The following is a 25,322-nucleotide window of genomic DNA, read 5'->3' on the forward strand; positions in this document are numbered from 1 at the left end:
TTTTAAATATATATAATAAAATATATGTAAAAATCCTGCAAACCTTAATGCCTAAACATTGATTGAGTGGAAAAACCAATGAAAGTGCTATGCACAACAGAGAAGGTGGATTTTTTTTCAATTGATTTTGTAGGTCTAACAGATTGAAGTAAAAATGAATCCAAAAGAATTTTGTAAAGTAGCTTACAAAATTGTGCATGATTGTTATTGCTGGTTTTCCATGATGTGATTCTGTTCCAGCAATGTGGGTGGATGCAGTAGAGTTGGAGTTTCAGCATAGGTAAGGATGTTTGTAACTATTTGTTGCTTGTGGGAGTGTGGCCAGGAAATTCCAAAGTATGTAGCAATTTTTCCTTATTTATCTTCTTGAATGTCCACTATGGAATTAAAACTTTCTGTTTTAGAACAGGGTCATGGGAATCGCAGGAGAGTCATAACTGAATACTTCAACCGGCATAAAAATAACATCATTTGATAGATAAGAACTTCCAATTGACATATTTTAGTTATTTATAACCTGGAAAACATCCCTTTAACACCATAAAGTTAAGATGGTTGTGTGTTATTTTAATATTTGTTTGGAGAATTTAGACAAAAGTTAGCATGCTTTGTATTGTATTCATTTAATAATTAATAGAGCATGTTTTAACTCAATATTTTGATTCAATCTGCTCATTACAATATATTTATTCTTCAGTTTGGTCTGATTTACAAAAAAATACATTTAATTCAAAGACATGCATTGGTCTTTTTGAGTAAAATATTTATTATGAAAGGTAATAAATGAAAATTATTGTTTTTTTTGTCATAATTTTTTAAACCAGCTAAGTGGTGGTTATGTCTGAAAATTATATTTGTTGTATTAGTGTGCTGCAAGCATTAAATCTCAAGGGTCTACTAGATTAATAATGTATGACAAATTTCTGTATCTGTAAAGTAAAAAGTAAACTGATCAGTAATTTTGTATGACATGAAATAGTAACTAAGTTGCTAATTTACTGAAGAATTTACCCATTGGCTCCAGCTTCCCACTCCTTGTAGATGGGATTCTAAAGTGCTAAATAAATGAAAATAATCCTTTAGGCTTGAAATGAAAATAAGCTGCGCAATGCTGCCATAGTAACTAAGAACAACTAGCACAGTAATAAAATATAGAAATCTTAACATATCATGTTGAAAACTAATTTATGCTTTTATTTATGAAATGTTTTGCTACAGAGTAATCCTTATTTTATGCCTAAGGCACATATCTTATTTATGCCATATATTCTGATATTTTCATAGAGCACAACAATACTGTACAGGTTTCACTGCTGTCATTTATTGCCATTACCTTGTTTTCCGATCTGTGTCTTTTGCTTTCTGCGGTTGTCCTGCATTGTCACTGTACTATTGATATTTGAGCACTGCGATACTTTCATTAGACTTCTAAGGAATGCACAAACAAAGCCTAAAGGGTTGGGGCACCATTAGGTGATCCATATACAATTGTTAGCAAAAAAAAAAAAAAAGAGAGTTGACAGACAAGTGAAAATATCAATCCAGACGCGAGTCCAAAGTTGGACTTCCCAAAGATGCTGGTGGAGGTGATTTTTGTGGTAGGTGAGGCAGAAGAAGCCGAGTCAGGTGACCGGAAACCTGGAAGTGACGTCAGTCATCATCCTATCATAGATCATTAGGTCTTTAGACAGAATAAGAGGAGAGGTATTAGGTGATGATGCCCACTATCGAGTCTGGGAGGAATTACCGTTGGATAAATCCTGAATTTGCCTCCCATGCGCATGTGTATGTCAACTATAAAGCATAATAATTTATTGGCTTGAAGAATTACTGTATAGGCTCATTATGCTGTGGCCAGTGAGGCCATCCTTTTCATTATTTGTGGTTTAAATGTTTCATTAAACAGCATATCATAGTATGTTGTGTTAAATTATTAATTATTACAATTAAAGAAGTATTGATTGTGACTTTTATAGTGTACTGGTTGTACAAGGCAATAGAAGTTATGAGAGATATTGGAATCTGAAGAAGGCAGGAGAAGGTAGAATTGTTATGATTAACTGTTTTATTTAAAATATTCTGAGATTTCCTTGGGCTTTTATTAACTTCCTTAGCGTTGCATTTTTTCTCAAACATATAAAAAGCATTGCATTTTTTGTCTTGAAAAGTACATTTTTATTAAATCCTATCTTTCTACTGTAAAACTTGCAAAATAATAAAAGTACAAAGTCAGAGGTGCAGAAAGTATAATGATACAAATAATAATAATATAATATGAACAGCACACTGCATATGTGTGAGTGACACAACAGTCACTTTTGGATTCACCACAGTCAATTTCGGTTTCAATTTCCTTGCCTGAAGACACATTCATTTAGTCATTACTTCTAATAAGAGGCATTTCTTATGAGACACCATTATGAGGCTAGGAGAAAATGCGTCTACACCATAACCCAGGTTATGCTTGGGCTTGACACGTCCACAAGACATGCCTTGTCACACGTGTGTGCTTGGGGATCAACCTAAGGGCTTAGGTAAGTTTGATTTACCTCTGATTACAATGGGGGTTGTGCATTGTTTCATAGCACTCTCTCTTCTCCTTGTCCCTCTGTAGAAAGGAAGATCGAAGATCGACACCTCTCCCACTCTGACATCACTTCCAGGGTCAGTCCACCTGTATCTGCCTCTTCCTCCCAGAATTCTACAAAAAGGGAACCAACAACATCTTAGAAGCAGAATGTCTTGAGAATTTACTACTTATCATTTGTGTAGTAGCATGTGTTTTCTTTTTACACCTTTTGCATACCTTAATATCCTGGGTTTGCCTTTGGGTACCCCAGACCCTTGATCTTGTGACTTTTTGTCTCCTTACAGCCTATACCATTGCCAGAGTAATGCTTGGCACTTGTACAATACAAGTAAACCTCAGGTCTTACGCGAGATGCTTCTGTATTGTTGCCAGTGTGACACTCGGGTCTAATACTTAGCACTGTTTTTTACAATGCATGATGCTTGGGTCTAACGCTAAAGAGGTTAAAATTTGCCCATGTATAATGGGGTTTTTATAGACATATTTCTGATGTTTGTTTTTTTTTCTGTGGGCCTTGCCATGTTGACACAATTCGGTTGATCGTTGCTTTAAAACATACTAGGAACGTGAATGATGTGACTGCGATGATCTGCACCCCAATGATGGGATGTTGTTTCTTAAAAAACAAGACAGTGTTGTGGGGTAGTGTGAATCATATTTAATAATGTTCAAAACAGAAGGAAAAATAATGGATGTAACTACTCGAATCTTTGCTCTTAGAAACTCCGAAAATCATGCTCAAGTAATTTTTAGAAGCTAAGAAAAAGTTGAAAAAAGAAAAAAACATATGCCAGATCTTGTGAAATGGCTGATACCAATGGGACGATTGTGCTATTCATTTTTGATGATTTCAGGGCACTATTAATATCTGGGAGTACTATATATTGAGTTGCATCCAGAGCATAGTACGATCCAGGATTTTAAGTCATGATTAGTCATAATTTACCATTCATCTGTTTATTTTATTGTTCTCCCTAACTAGTTTAGGAGACAAACTGTTAGATCAATTGTACAACAGATAGCAAAAAGTGGTGCAGGCCTCTGAAAAGAGCCACAAACCAGGCCAAAATATTCTTTGCTGGCCTGTCTATAGATTGTCCACACCCCAGGCAGTTTGGTCCCTAACTCTACATTTGGCTTAAAAAGGCTAAAACACAGAGAACAGGATTATTAAGTTCAAAATACTTGAAATATCTCAAAATATACAAAAAAATACCTCTCGCAGAAAAGCAAACCATCAAACCTCTGGCTTGACAGACAAATCGAACAAAGAACATACAAGGTTGACAAAACAGCAGTCTTAAGTAAGCTAGGTTAATTTGCATAATATCTTTTAGAAGCAAATCAGTTTGCACCAATCAGGATACAGATAAACTGTATAATCTTTAACACGTCTATATCTTAGTATTATCTTAAAATTCTAAAATGATAAAGCAGATTAAAAGTCTTGGCAAATATCTCTATCTAAAGAGGAACGTCATATATAGATCCTTATACAGAACAAAATAAAAACAAGAACAGTATTAGAATGTCTTAGTTAAATGGGCAGGCACAATTAGAAGCAGAGAAGCAAGTTCACACAGAAATAATTAAACATACTAGAATAAACTTTGTTTTTCTGCTACATTATTCACTCATATTAATACATACACCAATTCATTATTTGTACTGATTAATGTTTGCCATGTTCCTATTTATTAATTTGAATCTAGCCAATGGTAGTCCTGCTTTTTCAAATTTGACTTTGCTTTGAAAATTAAAAATGTAAAAGCGAAAAATGTAAAGTTTTTTATTTTCAGCGGTGGCACACATTCTTTGCATCACTCATGGAATGTCATAGCAACAAAAAACTTTAAATCTCCTTAATGCTTTGCAGTAATTGCCATCTGTAAAAGCATGTCAGTTTTCATGGAAACAATGATATTGAGAATGCTTTGCAATGTTCATTGAATTACTGTTATGCTACTTTTGTATGAATGGTTCTCTGCCTAGCAAATTTGTACCTGTATAACATCTTTAATGTTTCATAGTAATAAAAAATAAAGTTAAGTAAATGTAAACATTTTCTATGTCACATGATAAAACTAGCATCTCATAGAAAGAAAATCACTTATGCCAAGGCTTTGATTTCATTAAGGTCTAAACCACTAAAACCTAACAGTGGATGCTTTGAGAACGTTCAACATTAAGGCTTGTCTTGTACGATTGGCAAAATATTGCCTAAAGACACGACTTTCACAACGTTTATCAGCTGTAGACTTAATTTGCACAATTTTAGCGAGTCGTGGGGTAGTCAACACATGCCCCCATGACTAACTGTCATGCAGTTTGAGATCTCTAGAGACTTGGTTATACTGGTCTTCAATTTGTCCCAACAAAATCAAACATGTATGATTTTATCTTGAATCACAGGGACTTCTGACATTGTGTATCACTCTTGTGTGTGATAAGTGGTAATCTAAAAGTATAATGTGATTGTAATGAAAGAAGAAAACAAGTTTCTTGGACAGTATAAGCAGAAGAGAAGCTTTTTTGTCTGGTGTGTTTGTTGTACCATGACGGAAAGGAAGTAGAAAGGTTCAAGATTGCAGCTGAACTTTCCATACCCGGAAAGCACTTGCACTGTCAGGCAGCATGTGATACATTCTGAATTTTTTTAACTGTACTGAAAAGTTTTGAGCGAGTCATGTAATCCATTACCCCTTGAATTTTTAGTCATGTTATCAGACTTTCTCAAGGTGAGAAAATCCAGAAACCGCAGTTGATTTGACATAATCTCTGACCTAAAGTTGTTTAGTGTGCTGCTAGCCTAAGGTCATTTACAGTTTATCAGCATGTGAAAAGTAAAAATCTGTTAATTCCAATTGCTGACAAATTGACCGGTGCTCCACTAATTGTGACTGCTTTGGAGGTTTGCTCTTCATTATCATAGGTCTACAAATTTTAACCGCTAAAAATTGTTGTAAATGTGAAGGTTTTCATTTGCATTCATGAGCAGATTTAAAAAATTGAATCTGAATGTTTCTACCACATCACATTTACATACAAAATTAAATACATTTAATTGAAATTTAACCAATTACATTGTTTACTCAAAAATGCAATATTATCCTAAAATCACTTTAACATTAAAATATTTAGTCAGTATAATATTTTAAACATATATGAAAAGAATACAATAGGTATTCATTGACTTGTGTAGAACTGTTCTAAATATTGTTACTTTTTAGTTTGTTTTTTTTTTTTTTATCCAAAACTTAACTTGGTGACTCATCACTTCTGCATTTTTTCTGATGTGTCCATATGAGTCATCCAGCAGTATCATACTGACATCCCAAAGTCCCAGGTACCTCCAATCCATGTCTATGATATCCTGCTGGAATCTTTCTTCTTGTTCTTTATTCACCACACTTTCAACCCTCCAATATTTTTACAAAAAAATACAAATGTGATTCTAAAATGTGAACTTTGAGTCTCATGTTACAACTCAGTTCCTTAAACTTAACTAATGCATTTTTCACAATTTGTTTTTATAATTTGGATTTTTATGTTTATGTAGAAATTTAGAAATTACTTTTTTGAATGATGCCCAAACCTTCCAGGTCATTTAAAGTCTGTGTCAGAAATCTGTTTTCGAATATCTGGGCAGGGAAAAATACCCTTAAACTTTTGACATACAGTAAATATATAAGGCAGGCCCCAACTTTAATAGGGCTTTGACAAACTGCTGTATTAAATCAAGTTTAATATGAAGTGGTGGTAGCAGCACTTTATCTGTGCCCACCAACTCAGTCTGATGAGATTTTTGGCACTAAGTTGTAGCTTTCTTCCAGTATGTGGACTGTAATACCTGGGGAAATAGGACTATCGACCTACTGCATGCAAACGTTGAAAGACGCATACAGCGCCACCCCGCTGCCTGCGCTTGGGAAAGAAGATCATAACCTGGTTCTGCGTCAGCCTTACTACAAACCAAGAGTGAAGGCGCTATGTACAACCACACACTCATTCAGGAAGTCGTCCCCTGAGGCAGAACAGGCTCTGATAGACTTCTTTGGAACTACAGACTGGGATATACTGCTGGGGTCACATAGTGAGAACATTGAAGAGGCTGTTGTCTGCACAACTAAATACATCAACCTGTATGGACATTATTGTTCCAGTAAGAACAGCACGCTGCTATGCTAACAAAGTGAAATCAAAGGCCTTTTGAACCAGAAGAAAAGGGCTTTTAAAGACGGTGATCAGCACGAGCTCAAGCGCAGGCAGAAGGAACTCCGAGTCCAGCTCAGGGCGGCGAAAGAGCAGTACAGGAGAAAGCTGGAGCAGAAGTTGCAGAATAACGGCATAAAGGAATTCTTGGATGGGATGAAGATTATCACTGGCTGTAGCTCAAAGCGAGGTGACACCATCAAGAGAGATGTGGAGAGAGCAAACCAAATGAACAACTTCTTTAATAGGTTTGACTACCCTAACCCACTATCACCTCAGAGTACTGCATCCTCCAACCATCCTTCTGCTGATACCAGCACAGGTGAGACATCCCCACCCAAAATTACAGCAGCACAGGTGAGCAGAGAGTTGAGGAGACTTCGTGCCAACAAAGCAGCAGGTCCAGATGGTGTATCAGCACGACTGCTGAAGGCCTGTGCGTTGGAACTGGGGAGTCCTCTACAGTGCATCTTCAACCTGAGCCTGGAACAGGGGTGAGTCCCGAGGCTTTGGAAAACATCTTGTATCACCCCAGTCCCAAAGGTATCACGTCCTAGTGAGCTGAATGACTTCCGGCCTGTTGCTTTGACGTCACATGTGATGAAGACCATGGAGTGGCTGCTGCTTCACCACCTGAGGCCACAGGTCCGCCACGCCCTCAAACCTCTGCAGTTCGCATACCAGGAGAAGGTGGGAGCGGAGGATGCCATCATCTATATGCTACACCGATCCCTCTCCCACTTGAACAGAGGCAGTGGTGCTGTAAGAGTTATATTTTTGGACTTCTCTAGCGCCTTCAACACCATCCAACCTCTGCTCCTTAGGGACAAGCTGACTGTGATGGGAGTAGACTCACACCTGTCTTGGGAACTGCAGGTCTGACATTGTGGTCAGCAACACAGGAGCGCCACAGGGGACTGTACTTTCTCCGGTCCAGTTCAGCCTATATACATCAGACTTCCAATACGACTCGGAGTCCTGCCATGCGCAAAAGTTCGCTGATGACACTGCTATTGTGGGCTGCATCAGGAGTGGGCAGGAGGAGGAGTACAGGAAGCTAATCAAAGACATTGTTAAATGGTGCAACTCAAACCACTTACACGTGAACACCAGCAAGACCAAGGAACTGGTGGTGGATTTTAGGAGGCCCAGACCCCTCATGGACCCCGTGATCATCAGAGGAGACTGTGTGCAGAGGGTGCAGACCTATAAATACCTGGGAGTGCAGCTGGATGACAAATTGGACTGGATTGCCAATACTGATGGTCTGTGTAAGAATGGACAGAGCCGACTATACTTTCTTAGAAGGTTGGCGTCCTTCAACATCTGCCTTGTGCCCTGTGTTGGCTGGGATTGGCTCCGGTAGACCCCCGTGACCTTGTAGTTAGGATATATCGGGTTGGATAATGGATGGATGGATAAAATCATGATTAAGGTTGTAGACAGGGAAGTGCTTAATGCTTCATCCTTTGCTGTTCGGGCTTTTACCCAGATTTGGCCATTTTTCTCATTTCAGTTAAGACACATGTGATGTAACATTTTATTTATGACGTTATGATTGTTAATTCAGTGTAAGTAAATGTATTTGCTATGTATAACCAGCAGTGTTGTTTGTTTCAAAATGTAGAATCTTGATTAAAATAGAGATGTTAACAGCAGCCTAGCATCTTTTAAGTGTCATTCGGGCAATTTTGCAAGATATTTTTCCATTTACTCCTTTGATATTCTGAACCATCAGTTAACAACTGCTGATAAACAGAGCAAAGTTGGTATTGTTCTTTAAAAAGCCTGATTCTGCATTAGATTTCAAAGCATACTATCAATATATTGTACATTATGAAATATTTATAACAAATACAATTTAGCTCCTGTAAATGTATTGTGAATTATTATAATTATTGTTAATTATGAATTAAGTGAGATTCGAAATGTTATATCATACCTAGTTGCCAAAATAAGAGTAAATGATTCAAGTGATTCAACACACATTTTATATATCACTATAATGTCCTTACATTGATGGATTAAAGTCCAGAAGTCCACTTGACCGTCATTCTCAAGTTCTTCCATGTAAACCCTGAATACAATGAGGACTGATTGTGAGGTCATTTATGTTAGGTAGAATGCCTAGGGGCGGCTGGGCGGTCTTGTGGCCTGGAACCCCTGCAGATTTTATTTTTTTCTCTAGCCATCTGGAGTTTCTTTCTTTTTGTTTTTTTTCTGTCCTCTTTGGCCATCGGACCATACTTTTATTCAATGTTGGTGTTCCCTAATTCTATTTTCTTTTTTTTTTGTTGTCTTTTTTCTCTTTCTTCATCATGTAAAGCACTTTGAGCTACATCATTTGTATGAAAATGTGCTATATAAATAAATGTTATTGTTGTATCACATTCAAGTCAGGTAACTTTGGCTTGGATTTTACTTCAGAATAATAAGAATAAAACAATAAATAGCCTAAATGCTCTGTGTTGAAAACCTTCATGGATTTATCCAAACCCAGATTGTTGTATATATGAGGAAGCAGCAGTATTTCTGTGCTGCTGTAGATCCCATTCAAGTAAATTATGAAGTATGTTGTAAAATAAAGCAGGAGCCATTATTGTAAAAGTTGGAAAAACATTTATAAATAAATGCTTACTTCTTAACTCAAGGTTACATATATTAATCAAAACATAGCCAAATTATATTAATGTAATTGTTCATTAAATTGGTCTGGATTATAAAAGCCATCATTTTCTTTGTTTAGTATGAGTGTAAACAGTGGCTAATAAGCAGTTTTCTTTTCTTTCAAACTAAAGCAAAGAACTCCTAATTATCATCGTTCCATTTATGTAGAATTTTCAGTTGCAACCTTTAAAAGTTAGTTATTTTAGTGTACATAGTATCTATAATAATGATCAACAGGTTTCTGCAGTGGCAAAGTGTCTAAAACAATGCTGCTTGCTGTATTTATCTTTAAGCTGCTGGGCTGTACGAGATAGATAAAACGATGACTCTACAGGTACGCGTGTGAGAATGAACTGTGAATGGCTGCTGCTGCCCCGTTCTGTGCTGATCCCAGTCTGCTGCCCAGTTCTGCCTGCTTAGGGTCCTGCCCCTCGGGAATATATAATTGGATTATGAAGGTTTAGGTAATGAATGGGAAGACTCAGTTTTAGTGTGAGCTTGCAGTGGTCTGAAAATGTGCTGTGTTGGGCTTAAACCTCCATTCAGTTTTGACTTCTACCTTGAGCATATCCCTGATATAGTTAACTTCAGCTATGCTTAAAATGGCTGAGAAAATGGTTGGTATTTTTCCCTTTAAGAGTGATATTTGGAACAGGAACATTTGGTTTTGTTTGCAGTACTAGTTTGCTGAAACGTTATTGTGAAAGTAAAGTAAAATTACTTCTTATACTGTAAGTAGTTCTCAATATCTTTAGTTTTTGAATTAAGTTTTTTGCGAAGGTGAACATGGTTCTGTCTTAACTAAAGGAAAATAATAGCATGGAAGCATTAGACTTTTCTTTCTGACCATAAACACGGATGACTGATGAAAGATTTCGGAGTAATAGGAAGATTTTCTATAGAGTAATTTTGGACATATTGGTGGAAACATTGGGTCCTCCTGTATGCTTGTTATTCACATTAAAGTTCAAGTGTAAGACGTGAAAAATGATGGAACACCTTTCTGGTAACTCTGTTCTCAAATTATTTTCCACAAATAAGCTGCTATTTTTTAGCTGTCACAGTAATTATTTTCTTAGAAGCTTCAAAAAGTCTTCTTTTAGCTGAGTGTCACAGTGCCAATTAATTCATCAAACTTACATCTTTAATTCCAAACATTTAAGTGCACATAGCACTTAAATGCTTTATAGCAACAAATTGGAGAGCATGTGTGAAGCAAAATTATTCACTTACTGTAAGTATAGCTGTTGGTACATTGTGCCCATCTCTCACTGCACTGCTTATTTTTTGCAGTTTTTCAAAATCCAAATGTGATGATAATTGGTGAATGGTGAGATGATTATTTGTGCTATTACTAACAGTATTGCCTGAACTTGCATATTTAGCTGGATGGTGTTCATGCAAATGTATACATGTTTGTTATTTGTGAATCTATTGCAATAGCAACTTTCCTGTTTAGTCGGCAAATAAGTTTGGCTAAATATTTTAGTTGATTTGTAGTCAAAGTATTGATAATTTGCTGAAGCTGATTTCTACTTAACCACCAGTTTGTCCATCTGTACTTTTCTATGTTACAAGAGGTACTTTTGTACCTGTGCATTACCAATGAGGACACCCTGTGGCCAATGTGAATATTACATGAATTTACAGAACAGTAGCCTTGGCTTACTCTGTTAAAACTGATTCCCCACTCGAGGCGATATCACTGTCACACAGCAGTTTAAGCAATGACCTGAGAATTCTACACATCATTCAGCCCAACTGTGTAGTGGCATGTTATTGTGATGTAGTTCTCAATAGTACAGACCAAAAGCCAGGTTTTGAGTGTCATCTTATTAGCAATGGCCATCAATGTTTTCATCTTATATATGATCTCTGTAAAATATTTTTCTTTATGGCAGGTGAAAGCACTTCTAGATGGAGCATCATTGACTAGCCTGTGCCTACAAAAATGCAAATTATTTAGAAGTCTTGTTGTATTACACAACCTGAGTGTGATTTCCTAATTACCCTCCATTTATTTGTGCTGCAGATACAGTAGATTGTAGCAGTTTGACCTCAAATGCTGTGTTGTTCTGTATGTCGTAATACCTGGAAGAAGTGCTGCTTTTGTATTTTAGTTCTGTATTGAGCAGTTTGCATGAACTTTGTTTGCATTTCCAAAACCAAACTACATTTAGAATTTTCACTCAAATTTTCATCTTTGTAACTGAAGGCTTCTGTTCTGGTTTTGTATTTAATGCAGTCTGTTGTGTAACTCAAATGGTGCCCTCAAGTGTCTTTTAAAATAAAATAAATGCCTTCAAGTTATTCTGTTAAGAGCATTGTAATGCAGAAAGGAAATTCCATTTCCCAACATAAATTTGAATTAATTGTATCATCGATAACACTGTTTAAACTCTTAACATTAGATAATTGAACAACAGTTAATTGTTAACATCCCTAATATTTGTTTTAGGAGTTTCTGAGGTATCACATAAAGAATTGTTAGAAGAAACATTTTAGCATTTATTATATTATTCAAATAAATGTAACTAAATGCTTAAAGCTTTATCTACAAAGTACATTGAAGTCTGAAAAAAACATGCAAGGAACAGTAAATGGAAATGTGAGGGATTGACAGCGTATTTATTTCATTAACGTACAGACTCAATAGACACGTGTTTTTATTAAAACACAACAAAGTGTAAGTTATTTATAGACAACAAATTAACAAAGGATTCAGCATTAGTGCCTTTATACGTTCGGTGTCTTCCCCACTTTTAAAACTACATGAGCATTCTGTGTTTCTCTGTTTCTCTGGTTTTCTCTCTCCTGACTTTCTCTTTTTCTGTCTAGAACCTGGCCTCATTCCTCCCTTGTGAGCCTGTACTCAAAACACCCCTGACTTGTATGCAACTGGACCACTTTATTTGGCTGTTACATCTTTACCATATATAAGGTTGCCTGTTCTCCATTGTAGACTTCCTTTTAAGAACAAGACTTCTCTCTTTCTCTCTATGGTTTTCATGAGTATTCCTGTCTTTACCGTTTATTATCACGGCCTTTTGCTCTTAATAGCCTTTGCTCTTCCACACTAATGCACAGAGGTATGCTGTAACTGACAATATAAACGTATTATTCCTTTTAGGGACTTTTAAGAGCTTCTTCATTAGTCATGTGGCACTTTGATACCAGCTCTACCCTGACAAAATCTTGTCAACTGGGCAATAAAGCCGGCCTTAGAAAATCTCTTTGGGTTTATGTTTGGATGTCTGGCAGGGGTGGGGGTTGATTTGTTTTCAATCCTATTCTTGTAAAATGTAACTATTTGTATGGAATGTTGTGTGACTTCAATAAAATTATTAAAAAAAAAAGTTTGGTTGTCAGGATATTGTTGCTATGTCATCATTTTAGATTCTTTACCTGCTCTTTCTGATTGTAAACAGTTTGGCAGTTTTTCTTTGTCACATCCTCAGGACATTAAGATTATATTAATGTAATTCTTTGGTTTATGTTCACCAGTGAGCACAAAAGGATTCATTTGAATAAGTAAATTTAAATAAAATATGTGACTATATGAATACATCAATATACATCTATACTAATAAAAGGCAAAGCCCTCACTGACTCACTCACAGACTCATCACTAATTCTCCAACTTCCCGTGTAGGTAGAAGGCTGAAATTTGGCAGGCTCATTCCTTACAGCTTCCTTACACCGATTACATTGATCAGCGCTTCCCGATTCATTTTACCCTCGCACCCCCTTGGTTTGAGAAGAAGTATGAAAAAATATGAGGTTAACACAGAAAAACAGATCACCAATTGAAGCTTTATGAATAATCGATTCGCCATCAATAATTGTTTTGGTAAAGCCATACTCAGTGTAATCCTCCTTCCATTTTATAATTTTTCCGCCACTAGCCATGATTAAATGAACGGTAAAAAAGTAAGAGCGAAGCGAGGGTGACTTATTCAGGCAGGCAGGCAGGCGACAGCTCAATAGCTCGAATTTGGATATAAGTAGGTTCTATTTAGTCGCCAGAAATATCTTTGGTAGTAATGGAAGTTGAATTTAGTCTTTAAATTTCTATGGTAAAGAAATAGTTATGCAATGAAGACTAAATTTAACTATATAAAGTCAAAACTTGTATATATAAAGTCACTATCGGAAAAAATAGTCAAAACTTGAATATATAAAGTCAGCGCTGGAATATATAAAGTAAGCGCTGGAATATCCATCCATCCATTCTCTAACCCGCTGAATCCGAACACAGGGTCATGGGGGTCTGCTGAAGCCAATCCCAGCCAACACTGGGTGCAAGGCAGGAACCAATCCTGGGCAGGGCACATGCATCATTTTCAAAACATTAACCGAACAGTGTTTTTTTTATTTATTTTTCTGAATACGTTTTTGTTAACTTAGTTCAGTTCAGAGTCGTTTCAATCAATATATTTTGACTTTGACTTTATATATTCAGGAATGAGTTTATATACTCGACGCTGACTTTATATATTCCAGCGATGACTTTATACTGTATATTCAGCTTTTGACTTTATATATTCAGAAAAAAGTTCTGACTTTATATATTCTGACGCTGACTTTATATATTCAAGTTTTGACTTTATATATTCCAGCGCTGACTTTATATATTCTGACGCTGACTTTATATATTCAAGTTTTGACTTTATATATTCCAGCAATAACTTGCTGTTGCTGTCATATATATATATATATATATATATATATATATATATATATATATATATATATATATATATATATATATATATATATATATATATATATATATATATATATATATATATATATATATATATATATATATATACAGTCTTTGGGGTGTGAGCAACTGTTGCTGGGGTGCCAGAATGCATGAAGGAAGAAAAATGAAAACATTATTTGTACAAAATCTTAATTTATTTATCCATTCCTAAATAATCAAATGGGCAGGCTATTTCGTATCAGTGCAATACGCTGCTTGTTAAAACGGATGACTCCGCTCTTACGCAAGTCTGCGTGGATATTATGAACTATTGTTTCTGTTCAAGTTCTATTTAAATTTTAAATAGAAGGAATTTTTATTTAGTCGACAGAATATTATTCCAGAATAAATCAACTCAAACCTTAAATAACTTATAATATTTTGCTCTCCATAGAAATATATCCTAACTAAATTATACAAGTTAGAAATAAAGTAAACGTTAAAAGAACAAACATTCAAATTTCTTTACTCTTATGTAATTTTATATAAAAAATAAACTTAAATTTTAAATATCCCAAAAGATTTTGCTCTCCATAAAATATATCCTATCAAAATTATACAAATTCAAATATGAACATGGTGCATAACAAAACCTGGAAATATAAATAAAATTTGTTCTTTTCAGCAATAACAAATCAAATCATTCAGTTGTCTTTGCTCTTATGTCATTTTATCAGAGCTGGACGGCTGGCATCTTTTTTTGGCAACAAGTTCGTTTATGTTTGGTGTGAGGTTCTGTGTTGTGGAGATTCTCAGGATGGACTGCAGGTGCTCATCAGTGAGGCGACTCCTGTGTGCTGTTTTGTTAGTCTTCATGACTGAGAAGAGCTTCTCACACAGATATGTGGTACCAAACATACACAAGGTTCGAGCCGCATGTAGACGGAGCTGGAGCATTTCTGCGGGAATGGAGTGAATAAACTGTGCTGGCCTTGCAGTATCGTACTTTGCCTTCAGTGTGCCATTACACTGCAGCTCAATCACCTCCATCTGAATCTGCACAGGTGCAGTTTCCACATCGACGGCAAATGGGTTGCGAAACAACTCAAAATTCTTTTAGTGCGCAGTGCGCTCAGTTTATCAGCAAAGTGCGTATTTGGGAACACCGTTGTGCCGTCTTGGTTCAACATTACTTGGCAACAGGGAAAGTGGGGCAAGTTGCACTGGTGCATTTGTGTCTCCCATAAAAGTAGCTTCACTTGAAATCACTTTGTGATTTTGCACGGGTAAAAACGTCTGCTGAAGTGTCAGATTCTTCTTTAACTCTTCTGCTTTCTGTATCTTGTGCATTGCATTCAGGTCTTTCAGGTTATCTTGATGTTTTGTCTCATAGTGCCGTCTTAGATTAAATTCTGTAATTACAGCCACATTAGCTCCACAAATGAGACACACGGGTTTACCGGCAATGTCAGTAAACATATACTCAGCCTCCCATCGGTTTTTAAAGGCTCTATGTTCAGAATCACCTTTTCTCTTTGGCATTGTGTGGACTAGCTTCACAATAACTTGCAGCTGTTAGCTAGACTTGATTAACGCGGTAAGTGTTCGGCAAGGCCGCTGAAGCCCTGCATTATGGGATCTGTAGTTTATTGTGTTACCAGCGCTTCATATCCCTGGGCCATTACTAACAATAATACAGTATATAAAATGATCTCGCGGGCCGGATATAATTACATGCCGGGCCGGATGTGGCCCGTGGGCCTTGAGTTTGTCACATATGGACTAAATAGAACTTGAAAAGAAATATTTTATGATCGCGCAATTCAGATCGAGTTGACGCGCACTACAGTACATCGAGCCCGCGTGCTATTGTGGTTTTGCCTGTGTGCCTCAATAAGTTACCCTCCCCTCGCTATTACTTTTTTACTGTTCATCTAATGAATACACTGAGTATGGCTTTACCAAAACAATCATTGATCGCGAATAAAGTATCCATTATTCATGAAGCTTCAATTGGTGATCTGTCTTTCTGCGTTAACCGCATATTTTTTCGTACGTCTCAAACCAAGGGGATGCGAGGCTAAAATGATTCGAGAAGCGCACGTACATACTTAGTGCATCCCCTCTCGGGAATCGAACCTTGGACGTCAGCGCTAGAGGCGAAGCAGTAGCTGTACTTATGAATATGCTTGTATTTATGAATATGCTCGTATGCATCACTTGCTTCATAATCTTTTTCTGCCTTCTCAATTGTGAAATGGCGTTTTTTGTTCAGAGCTGTTTGGAGGTCTTCCTTGTTCTCTACGTACTTACGTAGGAGACATAATGATGTCACACGAAACACCGCCCTCCACGGCCATCCAGCTCAACTCCATTACATTATATGGAGAAAAATAGCTTCCAGTTATGACCATTACGCATAGAATTTCGAAATGAAACCTGCCCAACTTTTGTAAGTAAGCTGTAAGGAATGAGCCTGCCAAATTTCAACCTTCTACCCACACGGGAACTTGGAGAATTAGTGATGAGTCAGTGAGTGAGTGAGTCAGTCAGTCAGTGAGGGCTTTGCCTTTTATTAGTATACCTGTAGATATATATGCCAGCAACACTCATGACAATGACAAAACAATTACATTGTCAATCATGTTAAGTTATTATTAAAATGTTTACTTTTCTTTTTACTTCTCCGCTGCCAAGCGGGATCTATATATATATATATATATATATATATATATATATATATATATATATATATATATATATATATATATATATATATATATATAGATATATATATATAGATATATATATATAGATATATATATATAGATATATATATAGATATATATAGATATATATATATATAGATATATATATATATATAGATATAGGTTTTTATATATATATATATTGTGGTCCCTGGCCGGGACGCCTAGGAGGACGAGAGGAGGGCTTGTGCCTCCACCAGACCGCGAGGGGGCGTCCGTCCTGGTTCTGTTGGGGACCACGGGTCGTGGGTCTGGAAGCCCTACCCTGTAGGGGCCCGTGGTCACCGCCAGGCGGCGCCCCGATGCCAGTTTATCCCGTGTGGTCCTCGGCTGGGGCTGGAGCCCGGCTGGGACGCCTTAGAGGACCGGGGGAGGGCATGGGCCTCCTCCAGACCGCGAGGGGGCGTCCGTCCTGGTTCTGTTGGGGACCACGGGCCGAGGGCATGGAAGCCCTACCCTGTAGGGGCCCGTGGTCACTGCCAGGCGGCGCCCCGATGCCGGTTTATCCCGTGTGGTCCTCGGCCGGCGCTGGAGCCCAGCTGGGACACTTTGGAGGACCAGAGGAGGACGTGTGCCTCCTCCAGACCGAGTGGGGGCGTCCGTCCTGGTTATGCAGGGGCCTCGGTAGGGGCTTTGAAGCCCAGCCCTGTAGGGACCCGTGGCCACCGCCAGGCGGCGCCCAGTGCCTGTTTATCCCGGGAGTCCGGCACTTCCGCCACACCAGGAAGTGCCGGGGGGAAGACGACTGGGGAGACTCGGACGGCTTCCGGGTGCGCAGCAGGCTCTTCCGCCACACAGGGGTGTGGCCACCGTTAAGTGCCGGAAGCAGCTGGAGCCCATCCGGTTCCCATAGGGCCGCCTCCAGTCAGTGGTGGATGTCGGGAGGAAGCAGACAGAGCTGGAGAGAGAGGACGGGAGGCGGCCAGGAAGGCACAAAAGACTGTGGGCCTGGACATTGGGGAAATCGGTGCAAGAAGGCACTGGGGGTGCACATGAGCCATTTGTAAATAATATTGGTGTAAATAAAAGTGTGTTGGGTGCAAAAATGTTGTCCGTCTGTCTGTGCCGGGGCCAGCGTTCACAATATATATATATATATATATATATATATATATAGATTTATATATAGATATGACAGCAACACTCATATCAATGACAAAACAATTACATTAACAATCATGTTACATTATTTTTAAAATTTTTCCTTTTCTTTTTCATAACTTCTTTAACACACTACTTCTCCGCTGCGAAGTGCGGGTATTCTGCTAGTCCAAAATAAATAGGAAATGTGCATTTTTAATTGTAAAATGTAGCTAAAGTAGAAACATATCTACATCACCAATAAATTATGCAAGTGATGAAATTGAATAATGTAATAGTTAACTGTCTTGTGTTCTTAGCACTTAAACTGCTTGGTGAAACCATTTATGGACCTGTCTGTCTAAAGAGTTCTCAGTAACATGTTTGTTTGAAACTTTTGTCTTTTTCAGCTGTACAGTCACTGAATACTCTCAATGACCAGATTGCCCACTTTATGGTGACGAGACCAAAAGCATTTGATGATGAGCCAGATGGCTTCTTGCCCAGTGAAAAGGAAACCTTGAAGAAATCAATGACCCTAATGAGACATCTACTGATGGATGCACAGGTAAGATGTAGCTTCTTACTGCTTAATGTTTACTGCTACAGTTGTCGTTAGTAAATTATGAGATTAGAGTTACAACATGCCTTCAGTTTCCGGAAGTTAAGATGAAGAAGAATGCATTGTTATATGCCTCAACACATGGTTTTCTTGGCATAGCACAGTAAAGTGCTGCCAAAGTTTTTTTTTTTTTTTGGATTGATTAAATATTTCATACATATACTGTTCTTTGCAACAATTGTCTACATGTAAATAAAAACAAAAAGACACATTGTCTATGTTCCTTAAAATATAAATATGACTGGAATCACAGTTGCTCATAAATATGCTTGTTCAAGCATATGGTGCACATTATATTGAGATTACTTATCATGTGATTTGATGTAATGAAAGAAGGGCACAAATATTTTGTTTTATATATCCCATTCCAATTCAAATGCCTCCAATTTCCAGTAAGGGTCTGCTTTGCTATTACAATAAATAAGTCACATGACCAGACTCTAAAAAAGGTAGGAACTGACTTGACACAAGACTGCTTCTCACAATGACAACTGTACGTTGCATGCTCAAGAGTAAGCTCAGCATTCCGCTTGGTCATCTTACAGCCCAAGGGCAGAACTGCAAACGTCATTTACAAAGAGATCCATACATCCTAAAAATGTGCATTTCTTATACGATATATTTACAATCATAAATTAAACTCTTTGCAATCATCAAATTCACTCTCAATACTAAAATAAGCCTACAACAATTACATTGACAGTCATGTTACGTTATTTTTAAAATGTTTCCTTTCCTTTTTCATAACCTCTTTAATTCACTACTTCTCCTCTGCGAAGTGCGGGTATTTTGCTAGAGCTAAATAAAGAAGTTTTCTTAGGTCATCTTACTGCACCCTGTCTTATGAATACCCTGCCGTTATAACAAAACAGCTTTTAACCCTTAGTAGCTTGCAAGCAGTTAAATTTTCTTTCACATATGACAATTAATCATCAACTAAAATATAATGATCATGACAACCTTAGTGCCATGCACATTATGTGATGAGGGTATTTATTCCAGTTTTTTGCTTCTTGACTTCACATGTCAGTCTCACCCATGACATTAACTTGACAGCACTTAAAGCCCAATAAAACTGTTATAAACAAACAGATCTTCACAATCCCTTTTTATTCCCTGTTTTCTAACCGTTTTTGTTTTAGCAAAAGTATACACTATTATTTTTCAACCAAACTTTAATTAAGAATTTGCATTTTATGTAGGCAAAGGCCAGACTGTCCATAATAAGTTAGGATGTTAGTTGACAATCTGTACTGTGGAACCCCTGACATATTTGGTAGATTTAGGATAATGCCTCCATCTTGCAGTAAAATCTGTCCTCTATTGTAGGACTACTTACATGCTGTGTGAAGGTGTACATAAGAAAGTGCTCATCTATTTGAGAATGTTATATCAAAATGTACAGGGTAATTACAACTTCTCTGTTTATATTGTTGTTTAACACAATTATGAAAAATCACTACTTTGTAGTAATATGTTAAAAATGCACAATTTTACTGTGCTTCTAGCTCAATACTGGTTGATGTGTGCGTGCTTGAAATAAGAGGTGCTCTCTAACAACTCAGTATTAAATGTATGCTTTGTCATTATAAAAAAAAAATCCTGAATGCAGTATAGAAGAAGCTAGCTGTTGGCAAAAGGGGTAAAGTTGATTGCACTATTGATCTGAGCTCTGATAACTTAAGCCTATGTGCACATCCTGTTGGTTTTCCTGCTTCTCCATCTTGATTCAGTCACTACAAAATGTTGTGTACAGCTGGCTTGTTCTTAAAACTAATAAATGTGACATTGATCTAGTGGGTGCTTCAGCAATGGTGTATCAATGAGGTGAAGATCCCAAGGGTTTTAATAATATAATGTAATTTCAGTTACATTTAACAATAAAAGTAATGTGCTTATATACTATTATCATTGCCTGTGGCAGCTGTAGTAGTAAATATATTTAGTAAAAGAAGGCAACCATAGAAGAAAAAATACTGATTCAGAATAAATGTAAATTGTGTTCTGCTGTTAATGCAATTTCCTTAAAAACTGATGGATCTGATGTTGAACTTAATAAGCATTGCTGCTGTTTTTAAGTGTGGTAAATTTTAGGATAGGATATATAGTTCCATATTCGATAGTGTCATTATGTTTCCTCCTACCATTATTGTTGGCCCCTGGGTAGTTGAGATGACTCAAATCAGTTTGTACTTTTGTTGAGCTAGCCGTTTATACAAACAAAATATGTGCATTCTAGTTGTTTTTATTTTAGCTAATGCTTGTACAGAACATTCTCTTGAAAAGAAAATGAATATTTATGTATCAAAATTGTGAGCAGAGTTCTATTACATTTCTTATTTCCTTGTTTAATGTGATGGCGGCTGCATCTTCAGCCTTGTTCAGAGTTAAATTGTTTTCCTGTGGACCATGCAGCTTGTGATCACAAGTGATTAATCTATACAAGATATATATGAGTTATAAAATAAACTTTTTGAGTATGTCTTTCTGTTTGGTTTATATTTAAAAGTAATATCCTAAAAACTGAATTTGTATTTAACATTTAATTTAATTTAAAATATTTTTAATTACTTAAAACTCTCACCAACTATGGAAAAACCTAGTACTGTATGTCACATCCTTGAAGTTTTTGGCAAATTGAGAAAATGATGTCGCCCCTATAATTAACGATCTCTGGATTTAATTTTTCCTGAGCGTCACATACACAATATTGTTTTTTCCACAAAACCACACCACCTGCCATTTAAATCATACAGTCGCAGCATTTAAATCACGTGATCGTAATCTGACGTCTTCATTAGTAGGCGGTTTTCCTCATTGGCTTTCTTTCTTGCTCTGCCATCTTTGCAATTGAAAAATTACGACACTGTCGACAATAGGGTGACTTCTGTCTCTGTACTATTTCTGTTGGATGCTATTGGCAGTTTCCAGATCTGTGTTCCACAAAAAACGACTGATTTTTGTATTTGAATCAAAAACATTCACAACCTTTAAAAAGTTGAGTTATCCAGGTGAGATATTGGGACATCTTAGATATTACTGTATCTTAGGGGTGCACAAATCCAATCCGAATGGCTACCAGTTTTAATTATAACCATTTTCTTAATTAGTGGCCATTTTTGGTTTCTGATAAACTTAATTTAATTGATTTACAATTTAAGACTTGGCCCCTTTAAATCAGGGATGAGCAATGTCGGTCCCGGAGGACTGCAGTGGATGCAGGTTTTTGTTAAAATCCAATTGTTTCATGAGAATCCATTTATTGCTGATGGTGCACTTATTGCTCAAGTGTTATTTTTCTGCTTCATTTTAGTTGTTCCACTTGTGAAGATTTTCAATCCTTAATTACTTATTTTAGTCTTAAACATCTGCATTCACTGTTTTTATTCGCTCCTTATCAGAAGTAAGATGCAAATAACAAAGAAACCAGCAGTTCTCCATCCAGGTTGTCTCCATTTACACCTGTGTGTATTCATTGTGCACTATTTGGTTTAATAATGTACTCAGAAGGAAGCTGAAGAGAAAGTGAAGAACTGAAAATTACTCTTCCATTTTAGGCTTCAAATTTGAAGGATATCATTAGAAACGAAAAACAAAAATCTACGATTTAAGAATGATGTGACATTACAGAATTAAAACACTAACAAGTATTGATATTAAATACGACCTGTTATTGGCAGTGATTAGTTTCTAATTAAGGGTTAGAACAAAACCCTACAGCCACTGTGGCCCTCCAGGATCAATGCTGATTTACCTTGCTGTAGCTAAACAAACAAGCTTGATGGGCTGAACAGTCTCATCTTGTTTGTCACATTTCTCATATTCTGATAAAGAGGTGATTTTACTTTTAAGACACCTGAAGCAGAATAGTCATGTTAAATCATGTTACATGTGTATAGGTGATCAACATGTCAAATGAGTTACTGCTTCTATACGTGAAATTATTTGTTATGTTTTGGGGGGTATAGCTCAAATGAAATAGTGAAATTTAGAATAATGTCCGTGCAAATAATTTTTGCAAAATGTCATGTGCCCACTATTTGGAATGACGGAAGGATTGATTAACTGATTGAAAGAATGCTGTATCTTCTGTTTGTAGTACATCTCTTTATGCAAAGCAGTAAACTACATGTACCAACAATTCATTCTGACATATGCTACCTAGATTGTTCTCTTACCCTGCTAATATACTTTATATGGTCCTGTTTTTTTCATATTCTACTTTCAGTGTTTTTTTTTTTTTGGTTTCAAATTTAATACACCTCCAGTCATGCCATATCTGTACATAACTGCTTATATCTGAGTAGAGTTATTTTAATTAGCAACATTCAACAGTATTTACATTTGAGACGGAACATGTCAGCTTTGCTAGCTTTCCCTTTTGTGTAGTCTTGCTTCACATTCATTTGTTAGAAATAATGATTGGCATTGACAGTAGCAGAACGTACTGTGCCTTATTTAAAATATCTATAAAAAAAATAACAAAACAAACACAGATTAACAAAACTAGCACATTGTACAATATTGGTAAAGAACTGCAGTTCAGAGTGTTGTAAACCTTAAGCAATCAAGTTCTCTTGTTGCTATGCAACCAGTATTTGAGCTTATTTTCTTTCTCATCATTGCAGTAAGTGGTCTCTGTCTGTATTTTTGTTACTTCAGTCATGCTGCATTTTTTGAGGTTTGTTGAACATTCAGTAGGCAGAAACCATACTAATTTATGGAAAAATGTACAAGTAAAGTCATGTTTAATTGTTTTAGTATATAATGGTTGCTGAAACAGGAGTTCTTCATTAAACCAATAATAAATGAAGTCATTTAATCTACCAGTTGATTCCCTGCAAAGCAATATATTTCAGCTTTGATGCTGATGAAAAGTTTTTCATATTTTGGCTGGTTTTGTAACATTTCTTTGTAGAATAAATGGCAAGTCTTCCTTTATTTGATCATTTTCATGTGCTACAGGTAAATCTAAAACAGTTGGGTTTTACAAATATTGCATTGATTAAAGCTAGTACTTGATATTAAATACAAAAAAGTGAATGATTTCATTTATTGTGCTTTTTCAGTCATCATATTACTGGATGCAAACATAGCGTGACCATCTGTCTCAGTATGAGACTGTAGCATGATCTGGAAGTAACAATCTGCGTTGATATTATATATACAGATATACAGTTAATTTGCAGTACAATACAGGGGTGACCTTCTGAAATGTAGATCCTGTGGCAATATTAAAAATTATTAGGCTATAAACACATTAAATTGGCGAAATGTTTGGTATTGTGTCCTGTCTTAAATATGTTCTTATTTTAAGGGTCCTCTTATTGCAGTGCTAGTAAAAAGTCTTATTATGGGATAACTCCTTGCAAAGTCTTGTCTGTTTGTGATTTTCTAGTGATTTTAGTCTTTATTTTTTTATATATTTAAAGCATAACTGTAAATACAAATAAACATTCATAGCTGAAACTTGCCAGAAAGGTCAATGCTTTAGAAAAATTTGAAAGGCAATATGTTACATTAAATGTTTTTCTTGTTATTTCTTTTTGGAGAGTGCATGCTGTTCAACCAGTTTGTAGTTCCACGTTGGCTGTAGTGTGTAGTGAGTATATTCTTAAATTTGTTTTGAAGACATGTATATATTTTTTTATATTTTTTTTTTATAATTTCGATGTAGAGTTTGCTTGTTTAGATAGATGCATATTGTAGGAATTTGAGCTGCTATTGCTGAACTGGGGTCTTTTGAAATACAAATACCGTACATACAGTAAATTTACACCACCACCACTGTACAAAGTTTCAAAGGGGAAAATTAAAGGGGCATATATGGAATTACAGTATATCATATATTAAACAAATTATATTGGAATAAGTTCAATATAATTAGAGAAGCTACCACAACCTGCATTTTGCCACAGTGCTGCTTTGTTGGGAGTTTTTAACTCATTTAACCTTTAAGTATTTTTTTTTTTTTAAACTAAAATACCAGGACGTAGCTGGAGAGATAAAACCTGAGCCTCAGATAAGAGGTTTAGACTTGTCGTATTACAAGATACTTTTGTTTAGATGAGGATGATGAAAATTTTTACACCACCACCACCATCATGATGTCTGTATGCCTGATTAAATGTTCTGAGCTAAACCATCATCAGCTACTTTCTACAGTAAATATACTCCAACAGTAATGTGTTTGCTTGGAATAACACTTTTTTAATTTTAAAAAGCAGGTCAAAAATAATTGCTAATTTAAAAAAAAACAATAATTCCAGACATAGTATTTATTGTTCCCTACTGTGTGATGTTTTTTTGAAAAACCTCATGTTTTGAAATACCCTGCTAATATTAGGAATTGTTATGCATGTAATTTGGGTACATATACATGTAACATGTATATAGTCATAATCATAACTGAACTGTATAGTAAGGAAGAAACAGTAATAGTATTGCATAATTAATTGAAAAAGTGTTGTTTTATATGTGAAAACATTGTGATTAGTGAAAAATATCTAAGCAAAATACATACAAAGACAAAGTTAGGCTAAAATAGAGAATGTTTCCTTAATTTTTTTGGAGTTTTGTTGATATGTTATTTTAATTTTTAAAAATATTACATCTTTACATTCCCTTGTAAATACTTAAACAACTGGATGCCACATACTGTACTTCTTAATATTC

The 25,322-nt window shown here is 36.1% G+C and overlaps 1 protein-coding gene across 5 annotated transcripts in view; it reads left to right on the forward strand.

Annotated features, from left to right (window-relative positions):
- LOC120530889 (kazrin-like) overlaps nucleotides 1–25,322 on the forward strand; it is a 690,431-nt gene that overhangs the window by 150,230 nt on the left and 514,879 nt on the right. For all 5 annotated transcript variants that reach the window (XM_039755646.1, XM_039755649.1, XM_039755647.1 and 2 more), the window contains exon 2: nucleotides 18,436–18,593. In XM_039755646.1, the coding sequence (XP_039611580.1) occupies nucleotides 18,436–18,593 (158 nt within the window). The remainder of the gene's footprint in view (nucleotides 1–18,435; nucleotides 18,594–25,322) is intronic.

Source organism: Polypterus senegalus, chromosome 6, assembly GCF_016835505.1.
Source record: "Polypterus senegalus isolate Bchr_013 chromosome 6, ASM1683550v1, whole genome shotgun sequence".
Lineage (NCBI taxonomy): Eukaryota > Metazoa > Chordata > Cladistia > Polypteriformes > Polypteridae > Polypterus > Polypterus senegalus.